At 46.9% G+C, this 27,649-nt stretch overlaps 1 protein-coding gene across 1 annotated transcript in view; it reads right to left on the bottom strand.

Annotated features, from left to right (window-relative positions):
• The window catches only part of LOC134358129 (stereocilin), a 96,456-nt gene that overhangs the window by 18,016 nt on the left and 50,791 nt on the right, over positions 1 to 27,649 (bottom strand). The window contains exons 18-23 of the mRNA XM_063070115.1: positions 23,851 to 23,941; positions 20,828 to 21,005; positions 19,827 to 19,996; positions 13,304 to 13,459; positions 3,176 to 3,318; positions 715 to 863 (exon numbers count right to left, since the gene is read on the bottom strand). Coding sequence (XP_062926185.1) covers positions 715 to 863; positions 3,176 to 3,318; positions 13,304 to 13,459; positions 19,827 to 19,996; positions 20,828 to 21,005; positions 23,851 to 23,941 — 887 coding nt within the window. The remainder of the gene's footprint in view (positions 1 to 714; positions 864 to 3,175; positions 3,319 to 13,303; positions 13,460 to 19,826; positions 19,997 to 20,827; positions 21,006 to 23,850; positions 23,942 to 27,649) is intronic.

Below are 27,649 nucleotides of genomic sequence, written 5' to 3' on the forward strand. Positions count from 1 at the left end.
AGTGAGTATGGAATGAGCTGCCAACTGAAATGGTGGATGTGGGTCCGACTGCTGCATTTAAGAGAAGTTTACACAAATACTTGATGGGAGAAGTATGGAGGGCTATCGTCCAGGTGCAGGTCGATGGGACTTGACAGAGTAACGGGTTGGCATGGACTAGATGGGCCAAAGGACCTGTTTCTGTGTTGTAGTGACCTATGACTCTAAATCTCACTGTGCCTAGTGACGTTACAGTACATACCCCCAGGGAAGAGATGTAACAGGGGTACTGGATGTGCTCAGCAGGAGTGGCTGGTCACCTCGGTACTTAGTGTAATGCTATTACAGCTCAGGGCATCAGGGTTCAGAGTTCAATCCCAGCATCCTCTGTGAGGAATTTGTACGTTCTCCCCAAGGAGTGTGTGGATTTCTTCCAAGTGCTCCGGTTTCCTCCCACATACCAAAGATGTACCGGTTAGTAGGTTAATCCTTCATTGTAAACTGTCCCATGATTAAGCTAGTGTTAAATCGGGGGCTGCTGGGCAAAACAGCTTGAAGGGCCAGAGGGCCTGTTCCAAACTGTATTTCTAAGTAAGTTTTTAAAAGTAAGTAAATAGATACATAGATAGATAGATAGATAATGGCACAAACAGAACTTGGTTGTAATGCTATATGTTGGCTAGTGGTTCTGAGACTCCTCTCCCAACAGCAACACAAGAAATACCCTCATCTTACCTGCGATGGAGCCAATTTCAGTGAAGATTTCAGGCCCCCACTTGTTAACTGGCCCAAAGGCCTCAGAGTGAGTGGTCAGTCTGGCCAGAGCTTCGAACTGGCTTTCAGAACATCTCAGCTTCAAGTTGCCAATGAACAACACCGCTTTACTGCAAAGAAAAGTAGAGACAGGTTACACAGTCGAGAGGGGCCGGGCCAGGTACAGCTCGGTTAAACACGTTGAACAAACACTCCGCCAAAAACTGGAGACACACGAGGTTCTGTAGATGCTGGAAATGTAGAACAACATACACAGAATTCTGGAGGAGTTCAGTGGGACGGGCAGCTTCTGTGGAGGGGAAGGAATAGTCGACATTTTGAGCTGAGACCCTTCATTCTCAGAAAAGATGGGGACAAAAGCCAGAATAACTCGGTAGGGAGAGAGGGAAGGGTACCAGGTGGTGCAGTAGATGATAGGTGAGTCACGGTGAGAGAGGGAAGGCAGTGGTCAGGGGAGGAGGGACAAGGGGATAAAAGAAAGGGGGCTGATGTGAGAAGATGGAAAGTGATAGATGGGGAAGGCTGAAGGAGGAATCTGATTGGAGAAGGCAGCACCATCGCCTTCACATTCTTCCCGCTTCCTTCCCTTCATTCCATGCCCCATGTCCTCATCTACCAGATTCCTCCTCCTTTTGCCCTTTGCCTTCCCCACCTATCACCTGCCAGCTCCCGACACCATTCCCTTTTTCCAGTCAAATCCCCACTGCCTTTCCCTTCTCAGCTGGATTCACCTATCACCTACCAGTTTGTGCTCTTCCTCCTCCCCCTCCCCTTTTACTTTCTCCTTCCTTTACAGTCCTGAAGGGTCTCAGCCCGAAACCTCAACTGTCCATTTCCCTCCGTAGATGCTGCCTGACCTGCTGAGTCCCTTCAGCAATTTGTTTGCACTTTGCCAATACAGTAACTGTTTCTGACAGTTCGTATTCTTACTAAATTTGATGCACAGATTTTCAAAACAAACAGAACAGTTTCACTCTCAGGACACTATGTGCACAGCACACACTCACAAGGCAGAGACAGCAACGGTCAGATGTAGAGAGATGCTGCACTCTCACAGGGCTGGAACAGCACTGATTAAACAAACAAAAATCCCATAGCAGAGATTCCTCTCAGGCCATCGGTAGAACCATAGAAACATACAGCACAGAAACAGGCCCTTCAGCCCATCAAGTCTGTGCTGATTGTCAATCACTCACTTACACAGATCCTACATTAATCGCATATTTTCTTTCCACATTCTTATCAGCAGCTCTTCAGATTCTACCACTCACCTTCATACTGGGGTAAATTCATGGTGACCAATTACCCTACCATCCTGCACATCTTTGGCATGTGGGAAGAAGTTTAAGTTTAATTCAACAATACGCATGTATATAGCTAAATGAAACAGCGTCCCCAGGTGCAGATACAGTACATATAGTCACAGTACACAGCACATATAGTTACGATAGCAGATACAGTCACAAATTAATATTAGCACTAGTCCCTGAGTGGCACGGCCTAAAGACTGATGTTGCCATGGAGCCATGTTCCTGCAAGAACAAGCACACAGCAGTTCCTCATTTCCCGCAGCTGAAGGCAATCCAGGGAGGGAGCACTGCAGAACAGGAGAGCCGACCTTCGGGGGCAGCCCCCAACCCAGCACACCTGCCCACGTCTCTGTTCTCTCCCACACGGCCGCCAGCACTTCCTCCCCTGGGTGGCTGTAACAGGCAGCATGAGGTCCAGTCCTGGGGTGCAGAGCAACGGGGGGAATCCCATGCGGCGATGAGAAGCCGGGGTTAGGATCGAACCCGTGTCTCTGCGCAGTGACGCAGCAGCTCTATGTGATGTGTCACTGTGCTGCCCCAGTACTATCCATCCGTGAAAGTTAGGAACAGGGATCCTGTGGAAGAGAGTGCCCAGTTAATGTTGGCCAATGAAAACTCCTGAATCTTTCACCCGTGCAGGGTCGAGACAGACAGACTGAACTATTCAAATCAGCGAAGATGTGCTGGGACAGCCTGTAAGGGTCACCATGCTTTCAGCACCAACATAGCATGCCCACAAACTAATGTGGGGGGAAAATGGAATCTCACGCAGTCAGGGGGGGGGGCTACAATCTCCTTACAGACAGTGACAGGGATTGAACTCCAATCACTGACCGCCAGCGTTATCAAGTGTTGCGCCAACCATTATGCTACCATACCGCCCAAGTACTGTCTGATCTGGACTCCCACCCGACTAGGCTGAAGTCCCTAGAGCACTGCTGTTGCTGGTATTCGGCCCAGGTACAGACGGTGGAGACCCTGGCAGGGACGTGGGAGGAGAATAACCAAAGACTGAGACTTGTAGCCAAAAACATGACAGTTAAAACGAGCAGAAAATTATTTCCAGTTTGGAGGGGAGCGAACGTGTCAGAGACCCCTCCTTTGTTACTGACCTGAATTCCTCGGGCCGGATCCTTTCCAGCTCGGAGACTGACATTCCACAGATGAAATGGCCCAAGGCTACCAGTGTCGTGGCATTGAGGTCCGTAACTTGCCATCCAGCCCGCGACCGGAAGCTGCCAAACGCGATCCTCCGCTACAAGACACATTGCAATACAATGTGGGTGTTAGAGAAGGTGGGCAATTTGGGGCAAAGACAGTCGGAGTGGTTATGATCCGGGTGAGGATGACAGTGCACCATCAATGAGCACATCACCTTTCAGGAGGTGTACTAAAGGGACAGCACGGTTTGTGTACATTTAAAGTGAAGGGCGCTAGGTCCTTGATTAGCATGGGTATCAAAGGTTACAGGGAGAAGGCAGGAGAATGGGGTCAAGAGGGATAGTAAATCAGCCATCATCAAATGGTAGAGCAGACTTGAGGGGCTGAATAGCCTAATTCTGCTCTTTGCCTTATGGCTTTATGGTCATAGCAGTTAGCGTAAAATTACTACAACACCAGTGACCCATGTTCAATTCCGTCACTGCAAGGAGTTTGTAAGGGGATTCAGCCAGAAGCCACAACCTGCTGGGGGCCACATCAGAGGCATTCAGCTATGGCAACCAAGCAGAATACAAAAAGTCCAGATATGGTCTCCAGAAAGCCATCTCATGTGCGATGGCAATTCCAGGCCAAACCTGAATCACTGAGGGAAGCTTGACAACTGAATACGATCACCTCCTACAAAGTGAAAGCAAGTGACACAGGCTTCACTCCCAGGTAAGCTCGATGCCTTCTACACTCGCTCTGACTGTCAAAACATGGAAGCACCTTCACAAGCACTCATGGCTATGGTGACCCTGTAATTTCCGTCTCTGAGGCCAGTGTAAGAGCATCTTTCAGGAGGGTGAACCCATGGAAAACATCCAGTCCAGGCAGATCACCTGGCCAAGTTACTAAAGACCTACTCCTCAGAGTACGCTTCCCCCCCCCCCACACCCTGCCATGCCAAAGAACGTGGTAATGTTCCTCAATGGTTACCATCCAGTAGTACTGACATCCACTGTGATGAAGTGCTTTCAGGGGTTGTTTATGAGAGACATCAACTCCTGCCTGAGGAGAGACTTGGAGTCCCTCCAATTTGTCTACAGTCACAAGTCAACAGCAGATGCTGTCTCACTGGCTCTTTACTCAACCCTGGAACGTCTGGGCAGCAAAGATGCATACATCAGGATGCTCTTTACCAACTACAGCGTGCCATTTAATACCATCAACCCCTCAAAACTGATCAATAAGCTTCAAGACCTAGGCCTCAGTACACCCTTAAACAAATAGATCCTCAATTTCCTCACTAGCAGGCCCCAATAGTTTGCAGTGCCAACAATACCTTCTCCCCAGTCTCCACCAGCACAGGTGCACCACAAAGCTGTGAGCTTCACCCCCGGGCTCTACTCACTTTACAGGCTAAGCGCAGCTCCAAGGCCATATTCAGATTTGCTGATAACACCACTGTCATAGGTTGAATCAGAGGTAGTGATGAGTCAGCAGTTAGGAGGCGGATTGAAAATCTGACTGGGTGATGCCACAACAATAATCCTCTTACTCAATGTCAGCAACACCAAGGAGCTGATTATAGACTCCAGGAGGAGGAAACCAAAGTTCTCATCAGGGTATCAGAGGTGGAGGGGGTCAGCTACTTTAAATTCATCAGTGTTATCATTTCAGAGGATCTCTCCTGGGTCCAGCTCCTGAGTGCCTTTACAAAAAAAGGACAGCAGCATCTTTACTTCTTGAGGAGTTTGTGGCATGTCATCTAAAACTTTAACTAACTTCTATAGGTGTGTGGTGGAGAGTACATTGACAGGTTGCATCACAGCCTGGTATTGAAACGCCAATGCCCTGGACCAGAAAAGCCTACAAAAACTAGTCGACATGGCCCAGTCCGTCACGGGTAAAGCCCTCCCCACCCTTCAGTACATCTACGTGGAGGGTTAGCGCAGGAAAGCAGCATCCAAGCTCAGGGACCCCACCACCCAGGCCATTCTCTCTTCTCACCACTGCCATCAGGAAGGTGGTACAGGAGCCTAAGGAACAGTTACTATTCCTCAACCATCAGGCTCTCAAAGGGTCCAACTTCACTCACCCCATCACTGAACTGTTCCCACAACCTATATGGACTCACTTTCAAGGACTCTTCATCTCATGTTCTCAATATACAGGTATATTGCTTATTTATTATTTTTCTTTTCTTTATTTGCACTGGTTGTTGTCTGTCCCACTGGGTTGGTCTTTCATTGACTCTATTGTTTGTTGTGCTTACTGTGTTCTCTCTGAGACTGGGTGGATTTCCACCAGGTGCTCCAGTTTCCTCCCACATTCCAGACAGGTTTGGGTTAGTAATTTATGGGCATACTTTGTTGGTGCTGGAAGCACTTGCAGGCTGCCCCCAGCGCATGCCCGCAAACAACGTGTGCCACTGGATGAGTCAATATATATGCGACAGCAAAACTAATCTTTATCTGAAGCCTTCACCCAGCTGTGCCCTGTGGATTGCAGTTCAGATGTGAGCCCAAGAAGGTGAAGATTGACCGAGATGCCATCCTCGCCTGAGTCAGACTGATTAACGCCTCCGCCTATGCCCGCACCCCAACCCCATCAGCACTACCTCCACCTCACTTTATGTACACGCAATCATGCTGTGTGTGCTACAGTCACTTGTACACTCTGGCTGATAGCATTGTTTTCATATTTTTTATTTATTGTGAGGTTTTTTCGGGGTTTTTTCTTGTAACAATCATTTACCGAAAGGCCTGGACAGAGTGGACGTGGAGAGGGCATTTCCTCGAATGGGGGAGTCTAGGACCATGGGGCACAGCCTCAGAATAGACAGATGTCCATTCAGAACACAGGTGAGGAGGAATCTTTTTGACCTACAGGCGGTAATTTGTGGAATTCTTTGCCTCAGATATTTAAAGTGGAGGTTGATGGGTTCTTGATTACTAAAGGCATCAAAGGCAGAAAAATCTCCTTCACAATCTCCATGAACACAGGTGCACCACAAGGATGTATGCTTACCCCCCCTCCCCACCGCTCTGCTCACTTCACACCTATGACTGTGTGACTAAGTACAGCTCCAACACCATCTACGTTTCCTAATGACACCACTGCTGTGGGCCGAATCACAGGTGGTGATGAGTCAGCATACAGGAGGGAGACTGAGTGGTGTCAGAACAATACTCAATTTGAGCAAGACCGAGGAACCGATTGTAAACTTCAGGAGAGGGATACCAGAGGTGTATGATCAGAGGGTCAGAAGTGGAGAGGTTTAGCAACTTTTAATTCCCAGGTGTTACTATTTCAGAGAACTTGTCCTACACCCAGCACATAGGCACAATTGCGAAGAAAGTACGGCAGCACCTCTACTTCCTTACGAGCCTGCAGATATTCGCCATGACATCTAAAAGTGACAAGCTTCTATACACGTGTAGTGCAGAATACAGGCCTGGCTGCATCACAGCACTAATGTCTTTGAATGGAAAATCTTACCAAGGTACTGGATTCAGCCCAGTACATCACTGGTAAAGTCCTCCCAATCATTCAGCACACCTACATGAAACACTGTCGTTGGAAAGCAGCATCCATCATCAGAGATCCTCACTGCCCAGGCCATGCTCTCTTCTTGCAGCTGCCATCAGGTAGAAGGTACAAGAGCCTCAGGACTCACACCACCAGGTTAAAGAGCAGTTATTACCCCTCAACCATCAGGCTCTTGAATAAAAGGGGGTAACTAAATTCACATGCCCCATCATTGAAATGTTCCTACAAGCAATGCTCTCACTTTAAGGACTCTCTATCTCATTATTTCATGTTCTTGTTATTCATTTATTTTTGCATTTGCACAGTTTGTTGTCTTCTGCACTCTGGTTGATCTTTCATTGATTCTGTTGTAGTTACTATTCCATAGAAGTGCTGAGTATGCCCGCAAGAAGATGAATCTCAGGTTGTATATGGTGATATGTACCAGACCACGAGATATAGGAGCAGAAGTAGGCCATTTGGCCCACAAGTCTGCTGCATATTTCATCATGGCTGATCCATTTTCCTCTCAGCCCTAATCTCCTACCTTCTCCCCACATCCCTTCATGCCCTGATTAATCAAGAATCTATCAATCTCTGCCTTTTATATACACATAAAGACTTGGCCTTCACAACCGCCAGCAGCAACAAATTCCGCAGATTCGCTGCTCTCCGGCTAAAGAAATTCGTCCTCATCTCCATTCTAAAAGGACACCCCTCTATTCTGAGTCTGTGTCCTCTGGTCTTAGACTCTCCCACCAGAGGAGACATCCTCTCCACATCCACTCTCTAAAGGTCTTTCAACATTCGATAGGTTTCAATAACATCACTCCTCATTCTTCTGAGTTCCATTGAGTACTGGCCCAGAGCCATCAAACACTCTTCAGATGACAAGCCATTTCAATCCTGGAATCATTTTTGTGAACCTCCTTTGAACCCTCCCCAATTTCAGCACATCCTTTCTAAGATAAGGGGCTCAAAACTGCTCACAATTCTGCAAGTGAGGCCTCACCAGTGCTTTATAAAGCCTCAACATTACATCTTTGCTTTTATATTCCATGAAATTAATGTTAAGATCACAATTACTTCCCTCACCACCAACTCAACCTGCAAATTAACCTTTAGGGAATCTGTACAAGGACTCCCAACTCCCTTTGTACCTCAGATATTTGAATTTCCTCTCCACTTAAAATAATCTACCCTTTTATTTCTTCTACCAAAGTGCATAACCATACACTTCCCCACACTGTATTCCACCTGCCACCTCTTTGCCCATTCTTCTAAACGTCTAAGCCTTTCTGTAGCCTTCTTCCTCAAAAATACCTATCTTTGTATCATCTACAAACTTTGCAACAAAGCCAACAATTCCATCATCTAAGTTATTGACATATAACGTAAAATGAAGTTTTCCCAACACAGACCTCGATGGAACACCACTAGTCACCAGCAGCCCACCTGAAAAGGCTTCATTTATTCCCATCTTTTGCCTCCTGCCAGTCAGCCACTGCTTTACCCATGCTAGTATCTTTCCTGTAATACCGTGGGTTCTTAATCTGTAATACCACGGGCTCTTGGCCTCATGTGTGACACCTTGTCAAAGGCCTTCTGAAAATCCAAGTACACAACATTCACTGATTCTCCTTTGACTATCCTGCTTGTTATTTCCTCAAAGAATTCCAACAGATTTGTCAGGCAAGATTTTTCCTTGAGGAAACTATGCTGATTTTGGCCTATTTTATCATTTGTCCTCAAGTACCTTGAAACCACATCCTTAACAATCGACTCCAACATCTTCCCAACCACAGAGGTCAGACTAACTGGACCATAATTTTCTTTCTTCTTTCTCTCTCTCTTCTTCAAGAGTGGAGTGACATTTGCAATATTCCAGTCTTCTAGAACCATTCCAGAATCTAGTGATTCGTGAAATATCATTATTAATGCCTCCACTAACTCTTCAGCCGCCTCTTTCAGAACATCTGGGCCAGGTGACTTATCTACCTTCAAACTTTCAATTTCCCAAGAAACTTCACCCTAGTAAAGGCAACTACAAACACCTCTTGCCCCTTGACACTCTCAAACACCTAGCATACTATTAGTTCCTTCCACAGTGAAGGCTGGTGCAAAATACTTATTCAGTTCATCCACCATTTCGTTGTCCCCCATTACTATCTCTCCAGTGGTCCAATACCCTCTCTTTTACACTTTATGTATCTGAAGAAACCTTTGGTATCCTCTTTCATATTATTGGCGAGCTTCGTATTCCATCTTTTCCTTCTTAAAGACTTTTGAATTGTCTTCTGTTGGTTTTTAAAAGCTTTAACTTTCCACTAATTTTTGCTCCATTATATGCTGTCTCTTTGGGTTTTATGTTGGCTTTGATTTCTCTTGTTAGCCATGGCTGTGTCATCTTGCCTTTAGAATATTTCTTCCTCTTTGGGATGTATATATCCTATGCTTTCTGAAATGCTTCCAGAAATTCCAGCCATTGCTGATCTGCCATCATTCCTGCCAGTGTTCTTTTCCAATCAATTCTGGCCAGCTACTCTCTCATTCCTCTGTAATTCCCTTTATTCTACTAGAATACGTATACTTCTGACTTCAACTTCTCTTTCTCAAGTTGTAAGGTGAATTCTATCACATTATAATCAATTACCCCTGAGGGTTCTTTTACCTTAAGCTCTCTTATCAATTCTGATTCATTGCACAACACCCAGTCCAGAATAGCTGATACCCTAATGGGGATCTAAAAGCTAGAAATACCCCCTCTTAGGATCCAACACTAACTTGAATTTCCAAATCTACCTGCATATTGAAGTACCCCATGACTATTGTAAAATTGCCCTTCTGGCATGCATTTTCTATCTCCTGTCGTAATTTGGAGACCACATCCTTACTACTGTTTGGGGGTCTGGATATAACTCCCATCAGGATCTTTTTACCCTTGCAGCTTTGAAGCTCTATCCACAATGATTCAACACCTTCTGACCCTATGTCACCTCTTTCTAATGATTTAATTTCATTTTTTACCAACAGAGAAATGCCTCCCACTCTGCCTGTCCTTTTGATATGTGTATTCTTGGACATTAGGCTCCCAGCTATGATTTTCTTTTAGCCACCATTCAGCAATGGCCACAACGTCATACCTGTCAATCTGCAACTGTGCTAAAAGTTCACTTACCTTAATCTGTACACTGTGCACATTCAGATATAATACCTTCAGTCCTGTATTCACCCTGTTCGATTTTGTCTGCCTTTTACATTGCAACTCATCCTGTTGACTGCAATTTTGCCCTATTATCGGCGTCTCTTTGCTAGCAGTCTGTTTGCTAACACACTGCCTCTGTTTGTAAACCAACATCCCATCCTCAGCACCATCACTCCAGTTTCCATCCCCCTTCCAAATTCATTTAAAACCTCCCGAACATCTCTAGCAAACCTGCCCACAAGAATATTGGTCCCCCTCGGGTTCAGGTGTAACCCCTCCGTCCCTTTTGTACAGGTCATACCTTCCCCAGAAGAGATCCCAATGATGCACTTTGATAAGAAAATTTACTTTGAACTTTGAGAAGGATTGGATTGAGAAGGATAGTAAATTAGCCATGATGGAATGGCACAGCAGACTCGATGGGCTGAACGGCCTAATTCTGTTTATGTTGTATTTTATTCCTCTTTACAGTCATGTGCTGAAGAATGACAATTAAAAAAACCTTGCCTCTTGAGTTGTGCCAATATTCTTGTGAACATTTAACACTCAATCAACCAGATGATCCATTCCCAATACATTGTGAGGAGATTGCTTTGTACAACCTAACTGCAGTAGAGATTTCACCACAGGACAGCTTCATCCACTGTAAAGCACTTTGGGACACCCTGAGGCAATGAAAGGAATTAATAAAGTGAAGCTTCTACTACTGAGAGCTAATAACTGAATTATGAATGAATGATTGAATCCCATCCAATTCCTTCTCCAGAGTCACAGGCAACAGAAAAAGGGCTTGTTTCTGAGCAGAAGCCCTCATCACTTACACGTCTCCAAGCATTTTAAATACTATTAATTAACTTTGAAATGCACGATGACCGGTTATGTGGACAATCATCTGCACACAGTCAGGTCCTACAAGCAACAATGAACAATTTATTAGCAATTTGCAAAAGCGGAATGGGCCGGAACCTGTTGGGAACAGAACACAACACTCAGAGTAATCACTGTTGTAATGCAACCACATTCATACAAATCAAACTCCACAAAATGAATGGATGTAGCATTTTAAACAAATTGTGAGAGGCAGAAATGTTACCCAGGTTCCCTTGTGCTTTCTTAAAACAGTACTGCATGAGCTTTAACAGAAAGGATTCTGCAGATGTTGGAAATCTTGAGAATAACACTCTAAGTGTTGAAGGAACTCAGCAGGTCAGGCAGCATCTATGGAGGGGAATAAATAGTCAACGTTCCCAGGAGAGACCCTTCATCAGGACTGGAACAGAGCGAGGCAGAAGCCAGATTAAGAAGGTGAGTTTAGGTGAAGGTGGCAGGTGATAGGTGAGAACAGGTGAGGGGAAGGTGCATGGGTGTGGGAGCGGGGTGGGATGAAGTGAGAAGCTGAGAGGTGATAGGTGAAAAAGGTAAAGAGCTGAAGAAGGAATCTGATAGGAGAGGAGAGTAGACTGTGGGAGAAAGGGAATGAGGAGGGGCACCAGAGGGAAATGATGGGAGGTCAGGAGAAGACAATGGCTGAGAGAAGAGCTAGAAGGGGCAATGGAGAAAGAGAGAGGGGGAGGATGAAGTAAGAAGCTGGGAGGGGATAGGTGGGAGAGATAAAGGAGTGACAATGGAGGAATCTGATCGGACAGCAGACCATGGAAGAAAGGGAAGGAGGAGGGGAACCAGAGGGAGGTGACAGGCTGGTGAGAAGAGAAGGAGTAAGAGGGTAACCAGAATAAGGAATGGAAAACGGCACCACAGTAGCATAGCAGTTAGTCGGGGTGTGGGGTCCAATTCCTGCATTTGCCGTAAGGAGTCTGTACGTCCTCGCATGGAACGTGTGGGTTTTCCTCAGGCACTCTGGTCCCCTCCCCCGGTCCAAAGACATACCAGGAAGGTTCACTAATCATTACATATTGTCCCATGGCTAGGTTAGGGTTAAATCAGGATTGTCAGGGGCTGCTGGGGTGGAACGACCCACTCTGTGCCGTATCGCTAAATAAAATCTAAAAGGGGAAGGGCAGAAAATCTCGGAAGATGGAAATCTACCCAGATGTATATTTAAGGCAGAGATTCATAGATTGTTGATTGGTCAGGTCATGAGGGATATGGGGAGAAGGCAAGAAATTGGGGCTGAGAGGAAAATTGGATCAGCCATGATGAAATGGTACAGCAGACTCAATGGGCCAAATGGCCTAATTCTTTCTCTATTTCTTATGGCATTAGGAATATGAGGTGTTGCTTCAACCTGAGGCCAGCCTGAGTTTGGCCTCATCATGGCAGTCGAGGCGGCAACGGACAGATGTCAGAATGGGAATAGGAAGTCAAACTGAAATGGGTAGCCACTGGGCGATCTTGCCATCTGTGGCAGACAGAGCAAAGGTGCTCAACAAAGCAGTCACCCAGTCGATGTCCATGTAGAGGGGGCCACACTGGGAGCCTGACAGACTCACAGGTGAAGTGCCGCCTCACCTGGAAGGACTGCTTGGGCCCCTGGATGGTGGTGAGGGAGGAGGTGTGGGGCAGGTGTAGTATTTGTCATGCTTGCAGAGATAAGTGCCAGGAGGGAGATCAGTGGTGAGGGATGTGTGGACAGGGGAGTCACATAGAGAGTGATCCTTGCAGAAAGTGGCCAGGAGGTGCAAGAAAAGGACGTGCTTGGCCATAGGATCCCGTTGGAGACAGTAGAAGCTACAGAGAATGCTGTGCTAGATACAGAGCTTGTGGAGTGGTTGGCAAGGACCCTATCCCCCTTATGGCTGCAGGAAGATGGAGCAGGAAATGGAAGAGACGCGGATGAGGGCAGCAACCACAGTCGACTTCCCCACCACCTCCCCTACTCTGCAATTTCCCTCGTGATCTCCATCAATGTGCAATGGTCCATGCTTACTGATCTCCTTCCTGGCACTTACCCCTGCAGGCATAACAGGTGCAACACCTGCACCTACACCTCCTCTCTCAACGTGAAGATGGTGTGGGCGTCTTTAACATCTACTGGGGACTGGGTACTCACCCCGCACCATTGAACTGAATGTGCACAGGTTTACACACCTTGATTGCAACACTGTGCAGGGCTGTATCTCCCTGACCAGACAGTCACCAGGCACAATTCCCAATGCTTGCAGACTCCATAGTTACCACTAGTCTGCTGAGCAGATCCAGTTGTCGCCTATGACAGGGATGAAGGAAATGTAAGCCAAGACTACCAGTTCCCAAGTCTCACAGAGTGAAACAAGACCATGTACATGTCTGGCCCAAAGGGAGTAGATGCGACCAAAATGTCCTTTGAGGTCAAATAACTACCTACATTCTTGAAAGAAAATTAAACTGAAGATACGTATAGAGGAAGAAGGGCAAGCATTACCTGTTTTGCACTCCATTCATCGATCTCTCCCAGGAATGAGAGAATACCCAGGTCCAGCAGGTCCAGGGACTGTAGGTCTCGGCCGCTGAGCTGGGAGGCAGCCCTACCCAGCTGCAGAACCTGCCAGCGTTTCATTGATCTCACTGGCCCGTACAACTAGTAACAGATAATAGAGAGAGAATCCCAAATCCATCAACTCCAGCACTTATTCAGGACCTCTTCACACAACACCAAGCATCTCCCTCATGACATCCCAGATGATCTTCCAACAGCCTGGGGATTTGATCCAGTTCCACCACTATATGTACATGATTGAATGACAATAAACTTAAACTTTATAATCTAAAAATCTCAAAGTTCAAAGCACATTTATTATCAAATTATTTATGATATAATCAACTTGAGATTCGTCACCTTACAGGCAGCCACAAAACAAAGAAACCCATTTTAAAAGACTGCCAGACACTCAATGTGCAGAAAAAAGAAAACAAATCATGCAAACAATAAAAGTAAGCAAATAATGTTCAGAATGAAGTTCATGAACATGAGTCCACAGACACAGCGCCAGTCACAGCCGATCCAGGAGACTGCTAGTTGTAGGCCACAGACTCTGTTCAGTGCTGAGGTGAGTACAGCTCACCAAGCAACAAGCTGAACACAAGCCTGTCCTTCGCCTTCGGTCCCAACTCCCTAACCTTTTCAATCTGGCCTGGCGCTTAAACCCGGCCAAAAAACAGCCATTGCTAGCTCTCAGGCCTGGGCCCTGTCACCTCAACTCTGCCTCGCCTTGGTTCTGCTGCTTCGATTCAGCTCCAAGTCTGCTCCAGGAATGGCCAGGCATTGGCTCGTTCCCCACTCTCAGGCCAGGGCCCTGCTGCCTTGATTCAGCCCATACACACCACACCACAACCATCCTCGTCTTCAAAACTACAGTTCACACTGCTAAACGGCAGGTCATACAGGCAGTCAAAAGCTCAACGCTGAAGAGAAGTTACATGCTATTGATTGCAGTGACTGGTTTCCAGAAAAAGTGGGATTAAAAAAGTAGTCAAATTGTTTCAGCCAGCAAGTGGTCTCCGTGTTTCACTAGTACCATCTTAAACCGGAATATCTGCCTCGGATAAACTGAACCTCCATTGCTCTCCTGGGTGGAGAACTTCAAAGACTAGGTCAAGAAATTCCTTCTCATCTCAGTCCTGAATGGCCATACCACTATTTTGAGACTTTGACCCTTGCTTCTTGGGAAACATCATCCCTGCATCAAAAGTCCCAAAGAATTTTGTGCAGTTCACACCTCTCACTTTTCTAAATTCAATTCAGTATAACTTAATCTGCTCAACCTCTCCCCAAGGGCGTTTCTAGAAACTAATCTGGTGAACCTTCACTGCACTCTTTCTATTGCAAGAGTATCATTCTTTTCAGGCGAGACCAAAAGACTCAAAGATTGTTTATTGTCATTCTTCAGTAAACGAATGTAAAGGAGGATGAAATGATTGTTACTCAGGATCCAATATAGCACAAAAAAGACACAATAAGCATAAAAATCAGTAATAAATATAAAAGCAACCCTATAAAACACAATGTACAAGTAACTGAGTGCAGCCATGTATATACAGTGTCCATAAAAAGCATTCACCCTCCTTGGAATTATTCATGTTTTATTGTTTTACAATATTGAATCACAGTGGATTTAATTTGGTTTTTTTAACACTAATCAACAGAACAGACTCGTTTATGTCAAAGTGAAAACAATTTTCTACAAATTGGTCTAAATTTATTATATTAAACACAAAATAATTGATTGCATAATTACTCACCCCCCCCCTTCAAGTCATTATTTAGTAGATGCACCTTTGACAGCAATTACAGACTTGAGTCTGTGTGGATAGGTCTCTACCAGCTTTGCACATGCAATTTTCCCCCAGTCTTCTTTACAAAACTGCTCAATCTCTGTCAGATTGCACAGGGATTGTGAGTGAACAGCTCTTTTCAAGTCCAGCCACAAATTCTCAGTTGGAATGAGGTCTGGACTCTGAGCTTGTTGGGCTGGAAGGACCCGTTACCATGATGTATCTCTATATAAATAAGTATGTTTCTATGTAGCTGCAAGTGCCTTTGCACATCCAGAATTCCTGATGATCACCGCAGATAACATCGCCAGTGATAAGCAGCTAATTGAAGCAAATTGCTTCCTGTCGTTTAGGGAAGTCAGTGTTTGTCGTCTGTTTTCCAGAAACTGAATGAAACACGGGGCAATGAAATCTCACACACCCAGTCACAGCTCAGTCTCCAGAGCTAATCCAGGATCTGCATGCTCAGGAGGGAATATGGATGATCTGGGAAATGGGTTCTGGACAATTATTAGCTCAATTCCACCACAGTGCACCTACAACCATCAGGCTCCTGAACCAGCATGGACAGCTTCACTCACAAGGAAATGCAAATTATTATTGCCTTATTAATAGCCCTGCCCACCTTTGAGGACATTTACAGGGAGCTCTGCCAAAAGAAAGCATCCATCCATCATGGGCACCCACCATCCAGGCCTGCTGTCTCACTACTGTCATCGGGTAGTTGGTATAAAACCCCCCCGGCAGGGGGATGGTGCTATTACCCTACAAACATCAGCCTCACTCACCTCAACTCTGAACATGTTCTACAATCTACTGCTCAGGTTCTCAGCATATTTTTTTAATTAGCAAAATTTGTCTTCATTTGCACATTGGTTCTGTGTTTATGTATAGCTTTCCATAAATTCTGTTGTGTTTCTTTATTTTCCTGCACATGCAGCAAGAAAATGAGTATTCAGTAGCATACGGTGATATATACATAATTTGATAGTAAATTTACTTTGAACTTCAATCAGTCTGCACCAACACCTTTGTCCCATTTATTCTCACTCTTTACAGAATCACTGAATCCTACAATGCAGAAAGAGGCCATTCTGCCCATCACAGCTCTTCTGTAGCCTTTGGGAGAGGAATTTGCCTGAGATTCTGCCACAGAGAACTGCACGTTATTGCAAACACAAGAGACTCTGCAGATGCTGGATACCCACAGCAACACACACAGAATGCTGGAGAAACTTTAGCAAGCCAGGTAGCATCAGTGGAAAGGAATTAGCCCTCTTCCTTTCCAGTCCAGATGAAAGATCTTGGCCCAAGATCCTTCGAAAGATACAGTGAAGTGCGTTGTTTACATCAAATCAAATCTGTGAGGATATGCTGGGGGCTGCCCGCATTTGTCGCCAGGCTCCCGGCACCGACATGACATGCCCATGTTTACTGACCCTAACCCACACTTCTTTGGAATGTTGGATGAATCACACGTGGTCACAGGGAGAAGGAACAACCTTCTTACAGACAGTGGTGGTGGGAATTAAATCTTGATTGCTGATCTCTGGAACTGTAGTAACATTAGGCTAACCTGGGCTACCATATTTACTCTACGACCATGATTTGGAATCATTGCATCAAACCTTCTCTGCTGCCAGGGGAACTCCCTTTGCTTCTCAGGTCTGTGGCACACCGTTCAACATTGCAATGTTCAATGTTAGCTCGAAAATATGTCCACCTGATCATCCATCAGACCGGACATCCTCACCGGAGTCACACAGTGCTAAATAGGCCCTTCAGCCCACCACACTGAGGCTGACCCTCACATCCACTTTAGTCCCATTCATCAGACATTACACAATGACCTGATCCATTCTGACCAGACAGAAAGGAAACAGCAAGTTCCCCAAAGCTGTGGAATTCACCATTCAGTCAAAGACTTTATGAGCGATGGTGTAGAGGAAAGTCGTGGTTCAGGAAGAAAGAAAGACTCACCAACAGAGCAAGAATGATGGAGATGGAGGAACCAGGAGAACGGAGTGGAATTCTTACCGGATACTGGGTGTGACAAACAGCTGAGATGGTTGTGGGTGATTGTGGGGTCGTTCTAGATGTTTGAGGCTAGTCTACCCCCTGAGATGGAGATTGGGAGATCCAGAAAGGGAAGGGAAGAACCAGAGATGAACTCTGTGAAGGTGAGAGCAGGGTGGCAACTGGCAGCTAAAGCAATGAAATGCTTGAGTTCTGAGAGTGCAGGAAACTACACAATCTACCATTTCCAGCATTTTGCCCATAGTGAGTAGACAGCTTCAGGTTCAGAGGGGGGCAGATCAGAGCGTGTGAGGGGACAGGAAACATCAGGGGTGGTCAACGTCCCATCAGCAGTTAGCAATGAACAGATCTACTGAGGCTAAGAAGCCAGAGGGAAGGGTCCAAGTGGATCAGGAATTTGGGAGATGGGAGAAAGGTCCTGGAGATCTGGGGTGAAGACTCCAAGGCAAAGAAACAAGCATGGAGCAGAGGTCACACAGGCCAGTCGATGACATGTTTGGCCTAGAATTCATTAAGCTGGGGACAGGGGGAAGAAGCTGATCGTTTGGGATCAGGGAGGGGACACCAGCGATCTGGGTTCAATCCTGTCACCGTCTATGAGTTTATACATTCTCCCTATGACTACACGTTTCCTCTGGGTGCTTCACCTTCCTCCCACATTAGGGTTAATAAATTGTGGGGATGTTATGTTGGCACAGATGCACGGCAATGCTTGCAAGCTTCCCCCAGCACATCCCCGGACTGTGTCGATGGTTGACACAAACAACACATTTCACTGTAAGTTTCAATGTGCACCTGACCAAAAAAACCTAATTGTCAATTGCTACGATCGGGAAGAATTGGGGTTGCATAAAAAATAAAGCAGGATAGATCCAGAGGAATATTTGAATTCCTGATTTGGAGGAGTTTACAATTAATGACATATTAAAGATAGGAACAAACTTGCCTATTGTGGGAGAAGGATAGGGTGGGACTGTGGACCACACATTTTCAAATGAAGTGAGTCTCGATACCTGACGCCCAGTCCCCATCCCCAGGCAAGTGGGGCTCATCAGCCGTAGTTGGTACTCATCTAGAAGGGAAACTCTGATCTCAGATCCCCACTGCCTGGCAACACCTGCGATGCTGCTGGTACCAAACTGTATCGGTTTCTGTTGTTCCTTTGGATTCATCAGCTATGTGGAGAGAGGGAGCCTGCTGCATGGACAACAGCTTGCTCTCCACGTCGTACTGCCCTGACTTGTGTATCAACAGCTTGCTCTCCATGTCATAGTGACCTAGCTCGAGCACTGGCACTCTGCACCAGCAATTCAGACAGCTAGGACGTAACATCCATGATCACCCCGACCAATGGAGACCTCAGATGCCCGTCCTGTCTCTCTCCTCCAACACAACTATGGGGCGCCACTGCAGCGTAGTTGGTTAATGAAACACCATTCCAGCTCGGGGCATCAGAGTTCAGAGTTTGCACAATCCTTCCCATGTGCATGTGGGTTTCCTCCAGGTGCTCGGGTTTTCTCCCACAGTCCAAAGACGTGCCATTGAAAATTGTCCCGTGATTAGGTTAGGGTTAAATCAGTGGGTTGCTGGACGACACGGCTCAAACAGTTGAAAGGGCCTTTTCCACCCTATATGTCTAAATAAATAAAGTAAATTGCATCCACTCTCTTACCCTACTGACCCCAACTCCTTGTCCACTCATCATCCCACCTCATTCCCTGGCTTTTGCTCATCCCCACTGTCAACCCCAGTTCCCAACTTACCACCAGTGCCCCCTCACCCTGATTCAACCCACCCAACTCTCGCCCTCCCAGAGGACAACTCATCATCCTTCCTCTGCCCCACCTTCCACAATACACCAGTGCAGGTCAACCGTGGATGTTGGGTCCTAGGTGTTACAGGCAAGCCAGCACACGAGCCAGGGCGGTACGATATGGAGAGTGAGCTATCGTCCATGTAGCAGGCCCCCTCTCTCCACGCAGATGATAGCTCCAAAGGAATGGCAAAGACCAATATAGCAGCTTCGCAGGAGCTGCCAGTCAGTGTTGAGCTCAACACAAGGACTCCAGCTCCAGATTTTCCCTCGGGGTTTCCTCACGAAGCCTTCCCCATGAGTGGGTTTAGCCGCAAGGCAGCAGAGGTTTGAGATCAGAGCTTTCTTCCTCCTCTTGACAAGCCCCAACCGCCCAGAGCGACTGGTTTTAAAGCACCGGTAACCTGCCTTGGCCCCTTCTCCTGTCAGTAGAAATGGTTCCACTGGACTTGGTCACTAAGCCAGACGTGAAGTTCAGGAGCTGGACTTGGTTGTCAGAGGCTATTTGAGACATATACCATTGAGAGCATTAATAGATGGTGGGAGCTTATTCCCACAACCTTCTAACCCCAAACTATGACAACCTTAGTGACCCCCACAATCCACCAGCCACTGGGAAACAGAGCACCCCTGTCCTCTAACAAACACCAGCCCTGCTCTGTTGGGGTACTGGGTGACATGCAGACTGGGTGAGACTGGGTACTGGGGTGACACGCAGAGTGGGTGAGACTGGGTCCTGGGTGACACGCAGAGTGGGTGAGACTGGGTCCTGGGTGACACGCAGACTGGGTGAGACTGGGTCCTGGGTGACACGCAGACTCACATTCTTGGCCTTGGTCACCAGTATCTTCCGCTGCTCTGCAGACAGGTCCGGGTCGCTGGTGAGAACTTCCAAACAGTCAGCAAACTCACGATCCGTCATCCCGGCGAGCTGGCCAGTGCTCCAAGCAGCAGGGAATGTTGCTTTGACGTCAATGCAGTCAGGGATGCCCTCTAGGTGGAAGCAAAGGAAACAGTCCTGCCAGTGCAAAGGACCAGGGCAGTGGGTGCAGGGGTTACAGCCACAGCAGATCCCCCTCCGTCCCACCCACCACCCCAACTTTGAAATATACTGCCAGTCGTTCGATATCTCTGGATCTGAATCCTGGATCCAACACCCTTCCCCCCCCCGCCCCCAAAGTGCTGATAGCCAACTGGCTGCTCCAACTTGGCCTGGAGTAGGCAAATGAAAGAATCAGGGAAGGGGGAGGGGTGAAGTTGATAGGAATGGAGGGTGGAGGAGAATGGATGGGAATTGGGGGAGGCAGTTAATGGGATTGAAGCAGTTGACAGACTGGGGGGGGAGGGAGTAGCCAATGGGGGGGGTAGGACAGCTGACGGGGGAGGGGGGTGTGGAGGAGAGTGGCAGCTGACCAGGGAAGACAGGGGCAGCCAATGGGGGTACGGTGGGGGGGGGGGGTTGTGGGAGAGGTGGGAGCCAGAGAAAATTTGCCAAGGAATGGGATAGTCACGAGCCAGCATTTCAGATGGATTGTATAAGGAAATATAGAAATTCCAAACAGCCTCATGGGGGACTTTCACATGGACCATATCTGGTGACGGAGGTAGTTCGGCCCACTATCCCATTTAGGCATAGGCTAGAAATGTAACCTCCTACCCCGACGTCCACATCACGTTTGATGGGCCGGCACACTTCAATCAGACTTCAGTCCGGACACTAACCACTGGCAGGTTTTCCCAGCCCTGGAGATCCGGGAACAAGGGCCACCCTCGTTACTCACACCCCGGTCCCCATTCCCGATCCCACTCCCGGTCCAGGCTGACCTCTCCGCCTCTTCATGATGCTCTTGACGGCGTTCACCGCCAGGCTCTGCTTCTTGCTGCGGAGGGTGGTGCGGTCCGAGAAACTCTGCTGCCCCTGGCACAGCCTGCCCACCAGGCTCAGCCCCCAGTGGCGCTCGCTGTTCAGCACCATCTCCACCGTCTCGGGGGTCAGCACCACCTACCAGGAGCACGGTACAGGCGTGAGTGGAAGCAATACAAGATCCCGTCCTGATCCCCCATTACAATAGACCCCAGCACAACCTCAGGAACACATCCGCCGCCAGTGAAATTCTGAACTGTTGTAGAGAGCTCAGTGACATGGTGGCCTGACTTTTCCCACAATGGCAGCTAATCCCTTCTGCCAGCACATACCCACAGCTATCTCTGATACCTCCACCAGAATCTCCAGAAGGATGCAGCAATTCAGAAGAGCTGACTCAGGAGAGGGTGTGGTGGCAAAGAGGAAACCTTTTCCCAAACCCAGACTTTAGCCACACCACTAACACCCCCCACAACCATCTACTCTCACCTGAAGCCACCCCTCCACTTTCTCTCCACCCCTCTACACCTTTGCTATCCATCTATGCCCAGTCCCTTGCACCTCACCCTTTACACTATTCCCCCAGATCACCTCCACCTCTAAGTGTCTCTGCACTCCTCAACCACATGTTAAACTCCTGCCCCACCACAAACACTACCTTTACCCCCTGCACTACCTGTTAATACCTATGCCTAACAACCCATTTTACCCTTCCCCTGCCCCTATCTCTCCCCTTTACCCCTGCCCCACCCTTTACCCTCACTCCATCTCACCAACTCCATTCATCATTATAAGCCTCTGCCCCAGACCAGAAGAGGTTCACCAGGTGAATTCCTGGGATGACAGGGTTGTCCCATCACATTCAGCTAAAAAGTAGATCTGTACTGCCCCAAGTTTAAAAGAATAAGTGGAGATCTTTTCAAAGCATTGGGTCTTAAGAAGCCATGAGGTAGACGTAGAAATATTACCATTAGTGGAAGAACCATGAACGAGGGAACAGAGTTACAAGACAAATGGGGCTGTGTAACATCCTGGGTTTCATCACCTAAGTTACAGAGAAAGGTTGAACAAGTTGGGTCTTTACTCTTCGGAGCGAAGAAGGTTGAGGGGGGACTTGATAGAGGTGTTTAAAATTATGAGGGGGATAGGTAGGGTTGACGTGGATAGGCTTTTTCCATTGAGAGTGGGGGAGGTTCAAACAAGAGGACATGAGTTGAGAGTTAAAGGGCAAAAGTTTAGGGGTAACATGAGGGGGAACTTCTTTACTCAGAGAGTGGTGGCTGTGTGGAACGAGCTTCCAGCAGAAGTGGTTGAGGCAGGTTTGATGTTGTCGTTTAAAGTTAAATTGGATAGATATATGGACAGGAAAGGAATGGAGGGTTATGGGCTGAGTGCAGGTCAGTGAGACTAGGTGAGAGTAAGAGTTCGGCACGGACTAGAAGGGCCGAGATGGCCTGTTTCCATGCTGTAATTGTTATATGGTAACCATTTCTTCTCCAGGAGGCTGGATTAGCAGGGTATTTAAAGAGGAGATAGATTGGGGAGGTTCCTTAAAGATGTCATAGCTGGTCATAGCTGCCAATATTCCCAATGGCACGTGCGTCTGACAATCAAATCCAGCTCCTAGCCTTCACCGGGTGGCTTAGCTACTTAACCCAGTGGAACTGCTTCTACTGACTGGAGAAGGAGCAAAGCCAGGTTACTGACACCTTAAACAAGTCTTTCGGGCAGATCAGACTCATTAGCCAAGTTTGGCAGCTCATCAAGGAGAAGGAAAGCTCTGATTTCAAATCTCCCCTACCTTGCAGCTTTACCAACTCACAGGGAAGTAAATCCTGACGGAAAAGGAAATCCTACGTTGAGATCAACACTGTCTAGCATGCCTGCAGTGTCGCTGGTGCCAAACTGTATCGATCTCTACCATTCCTTTGGATTCATCAGCTCCTAGAGAGGGAGGGCTTGCTGCATTGGCAACAGCTGTCCATATCGTACTGCCCTGGATTGTGTATCTACTGACCCACAGACATTCATGGTCAACCCTGACCAACACAGGGATTCCTTCAGATCAGGGAATTGAGGATTGAGCACAAAAGAAGAATTGAGCCCAGTGTAGGCAGCTGGATAAGTAGCTAAGCCACGTGTGAAGGCCAGCAGTTGGACTTGATTGTCAGAGGCACACACCATTGCAATAGGTTTGAAGGGTCGTGGTCTACTATTCCTGTGTGGTATTTTGTGTTTATAAGAGCAACTAAAGAGAGAATTGAAGGGGTTTAGGGATGGAACTATAGGGATTCCCAGGGATGAAAGCAGCTAGTGGGACACTGGGAAGATGGGATGAGCTACAGCAAGCCTCATAGGGTTGGGGAACTGGAGGAGATTACAGCAATAGGGTGGGGCACAACACAAGACCAGTGAAGGGTTAAAAACAGAAACAAGGATCCTTAAATGTATGCATTGCCAATCAAAGTCGAGGAACAAATGTTTAAGTTGGTGGAGATTACTGTATGTCTAATACTAATACAGAAATGAACTCAGTGGCCACTTTATTAGGTACACCTGCTCATTAATGCAAATATCTAATGAGCCTATCATGTGGCAGCAACTCAACGTATAAAAGTATGCAGACGTGGTCAAGAGGTTCAGTTATTCTTTAGACCAAACAGCAGAATGGGGAAGAAATGTGATCTAAGTGATTTTGAGTGTGGAATGATTGTTGGTGCCAGACGGGGTGGTTTGAGTATCTCAGAAGCTGCTGATTTCCTGGGACTTCCATGCACAACTGGCCAGACTAGCTGATAGGAAGGCAACAGTAACTCAACCACACGTTACTGCAGAAGAGTACCTCTGAAAGTTACAACATGTCAGCCTTCTACAGCAGCAGGAGATCAGAATGGGTTCCACTCCTTTACCCAACAACGCGGCAACTGAGTGTAATTTATAGGGCTTCCTCAAGATTTCCTTTTTCCCTCTCCTTCATCCCTACCTTTGGCAGCCTGTGTATATCCTCAGGTGGAAGGGTGAAGACAAGTCTACCTATGTATTCTATCTGCTGCACATTCCAGCCTGAAGTATCCCTGTAGAATAAATGAAACAAAATTCACATTTCATTAGACAAATCTATCCATGATCTCACTTCTTTACAATCTCCTCCAGCCCTACATCCTCAGTTCCCCTCCAACACTCACCTCGCATTCATCCCCAAATGCAATTTCATCACTGCTTGTAATTACTCTGTCAGTTGCCTCTAGTACTCCCTCCCTAATCCTTGCATCTCATGTCTCTTCTCCGTTAAGATAAACTTGCTCTTTAGCAGGTCATGTGCAGTTCAGTGTACAATTTAGTTAATTTACTGAAAATACTAGGTGCTTTTACTCATGTGAAGCACCTTGGTCTGTCCTGTCACGCTAAAACAGCAACAGAAATGCAAATAGCCACCATCGAGTACATTTACAAGGAGCGTTGCCAAAGGAAAGCAGCATCCATCATCAAGAACCCCCACCATCCAGGCCATGGTCTCTTCTCACTACTACCATCGGGCAGGAGGTAGAGAAGCTCAAAGTCCTACAACCATCAGGCCCCTGAACCTGCGTGGATAACTTCACTCATCGCAATGATGATTTAATTCCACATCCTGCTAATTCCCACTTTCAAGGACTCCACATCTCCTGTTCTCAGTATTATTTATATAGTTTTTATTTGCACAGTTTCTCTTCTATTGCAAATCAGCTGTTTGTCCATCTTTGCTTATGTATAGCTTTTCATAAATTCTATTTTATTTCCTTATTTTCCTGCAAGTGCCTGCAAGAGAAATGAATCTCAAGGTAGTATACAGTAACAAACACTCAGTGGCCACTTTATTAGGAATACTTGCTCACGTGGCCAAGTGGTTAAGGCGTTCGTCTAGTGATCTGAAGGTCGCTAGTTCGAGCCTCAGCTGTGGCTACGTGTTTATGCCCTTAATCACACATTGCTCTAGTGTCTATGCGAGGAGTGGTGCCCCACACAGACTTCCAATCTGCGCCTTGTAAGGCATGAAAATGCCCGACGCAGGCCTCTCACAGTCTGAGTCGATGTTCCCTCCCTCCCCCTGCTCATTAATGCAAATATCTAATCAGCCAATCATGTGGCAGCAACTCAATACATGGTTGTTCAGATCAAACATCAGAAAGGGGGAAAAAAATGTGATCCAAGTGACTTTGACCACGGAATGATTGTTGGTGCCAGACGGGGTGGTTTGAGTATCTCCGAAACTGCTGATTTCCTGGGATTTTCAGGCTCAACAGTCTCTGGAGTTTACAGAGAACGGTGTGAATAAAACCCAAAAAACATCCATTGTGGCAGCTCTGTGAGCGAAAACTCCCTGTTGATGAGAGAGGTCAGAGGAGCATGGACAGACTGGTTCAAGCTGACAGGATGTGGAAGTATCTCAAACTACCACTTGTTACAAACACCATGTGCAGAAGAGCATCTCTGGAAGCACAACACGTTGAGCCTTGAAGTGGATGGGCTCAACAGCAGACCATGAACATACACCCACTGGTCACTTTATTAGGTACAGGAGATAAGCACACTGATAATAAATTTACTGACTTTGCAAGGGCTTGCAAGCAGAACAAGTGCCACATCTGCCCCTACACCTTCACAACCATTCACAGCCCAAAACAGTCCTTCCAGGTGAGGCAACACTTGGAAGTGATACTCCCGGTGTGGCCTCCTGTATATCGATGAGACCTGACGTAAATTGGGAGACCACTTCGCCGAGCACCTTCACTCCGTCCACCAGAAAAAGCAGCATCTCCCAGTGGCCACCCATTTCAATTCAACTTCCCATTCCCATTCCAACATGCCAGTCCATGGCCTTCTCTACTGCTGCGATCAGACCACACTCAGACTGGGAGGAGCAACATCTTATATGCTGTCTGGGTAGCCTCCAACCTGATGGCATGAACATCGATTTCTCAAACTTCTAGTAATTGCCCCCCCCATCTTCTTCACTATTCCCCGTTCCCATTTCCTTCTCCCAGCTCATTTCCTTGCATGCCTATCACCCCGTCAGATACTCCTCCCCTTCCCTTTCTTCCATGGCTTTGTCCTCTTCTATCATATTCCCCCTTCACCAGACCTGTATCTCATTCACCAACTTCCCAGCTCTTTACTTCACTGCCCCCCCTCCTGGTTTCACCGATCACCTACCGCCTTGTACTTCTTTCTCTCCGCCCCCCACCCTCTTACTCTAACTTCTCTTTTCTTTTTTCCAGTCCTGATGAAGAGTTTCAGCCTGAAACATCGACTTTTTACTCTTTTCCATAGATGCTGCCTGACCTGTTGAGTTCCTCCAGCATTTTGTGTGTATTGCTTCAATTTCCAGCATCTGCAGATTTTCTCGTTTGTAATTCAATGTCTTTACCCAGGAGGAGGCCGTTCTTTAAACTTCAGTTGCCTCCCTATCGCCTCCCTCGTTTCAGGATCAGCTCAATGCCTTCCATGTTCATTTTGACCATCAAAATATTGGGGAACTTTCACAAACTCCCACAGCCCCTGATGATCCTGTGATTTCAGTGTCTGAGGCTGACGTGCGAGCATCTGGCCCAGACAGGTTACCAGACCAAGTACGAAAGACCTGCGCTGATCAACTGGCTGGAGCTTTCACTGAAATTTTTAACCTCTTGCTCCGGCAGACTGAGGTACCCACCTACTTCAAGAAATCTTCAATTATAGAGGTGCCCAAGAAGAACACGGTAACCTGTCTCAATGTCTATCGTCCAGTAGCACTTACATCCTCAGTGATGAAGTGTTTGGAGAGTTTGATGATGACACATATCAACTCCTGCCTGAGAAGTGATTTGTATCTGCTCTAATTTTCCCATCAGAGCAACAGGTCCACAGCAGATGCCATCTTACTGGCTCTTCACTCAACCCCTGGAACATCTGGACAGCAAAGGTCCAATCATCAGGATGCTCTTTATCGACTACAGTTCAGCATTCAATACTGTCAGCCCCTCAAAACTAATCAATAAGCTTCAAGTCCTTGGCCTCAGTACCTTCTTGTGAGATTGGATCCTTGATTTCCTCACTTGTGGATCCCAGACAGTTTGGATTGGCAACAACATCTCCTCCACACTCTCTATCAGCACACATGCACCACAAGGCTGTGAGCTTAGCCCCCTGCTCTACTCGCTTTACACTAATGACTGTGGGGCTAAGCACAGCTCCAATGCTATTTTCAAGTTTGCTGATGACACCAGTGTCACTGGCTGAAGGAGGTGATGAATCAGCATGTAAGAGGGAGATTGAAAATCTGGCTGAGTGGGACTGATTACTGACTTCAGGAGAAAACCAGATGTCCATATGCCAGTTTTCATCAGAGGATCAGAGGTGAGAGGGTCAGCAACTTTAAACTCCAGCTATTTTGGATGACCTGTCCTGGGCCCAACATATTAGTGCAATTATGAAGAAAGCCCAGCAGTGCCTCTACTTACTTAGGAGTTTGCAAAGTTTTGGCATGACATTTAAAACTTTGTCAAGCTTATATGGATGTGTAGTGACAGTATAATGACTGGCTGCATCACAGCCTGGTATAGAAACACCAATGCTCTTGAACAGAAAATCCTACAATAATAATGGAAATGACCCAGACTATCATGAGTAAAGTCCTCCCCACCATTGTGCACAAAGTGTTGTCACAGGAAAGCAGCATACATCATCAGGGACCATCACCATCCAGGACATACTTTCTTCTCACTGCTGCCATCAGGAAGGTGCTACAGAAGCCTCAGGACTCA

Source organism: Mobula hypostoma, chromosome 18 (assembly GCF_963921235.1).
Source record: "Mobula hypostoma chromosome 18, sMobHyp1.1, whole genome shotgun sequence".
NCBI classification, from domain to species: domain Eukaryota; kingdom Metazoa; phylum Chordata; class Chondrichthyes; order Myliobatiformes; family Myliobatidae; genus Mobula; species Mobula hypostoma.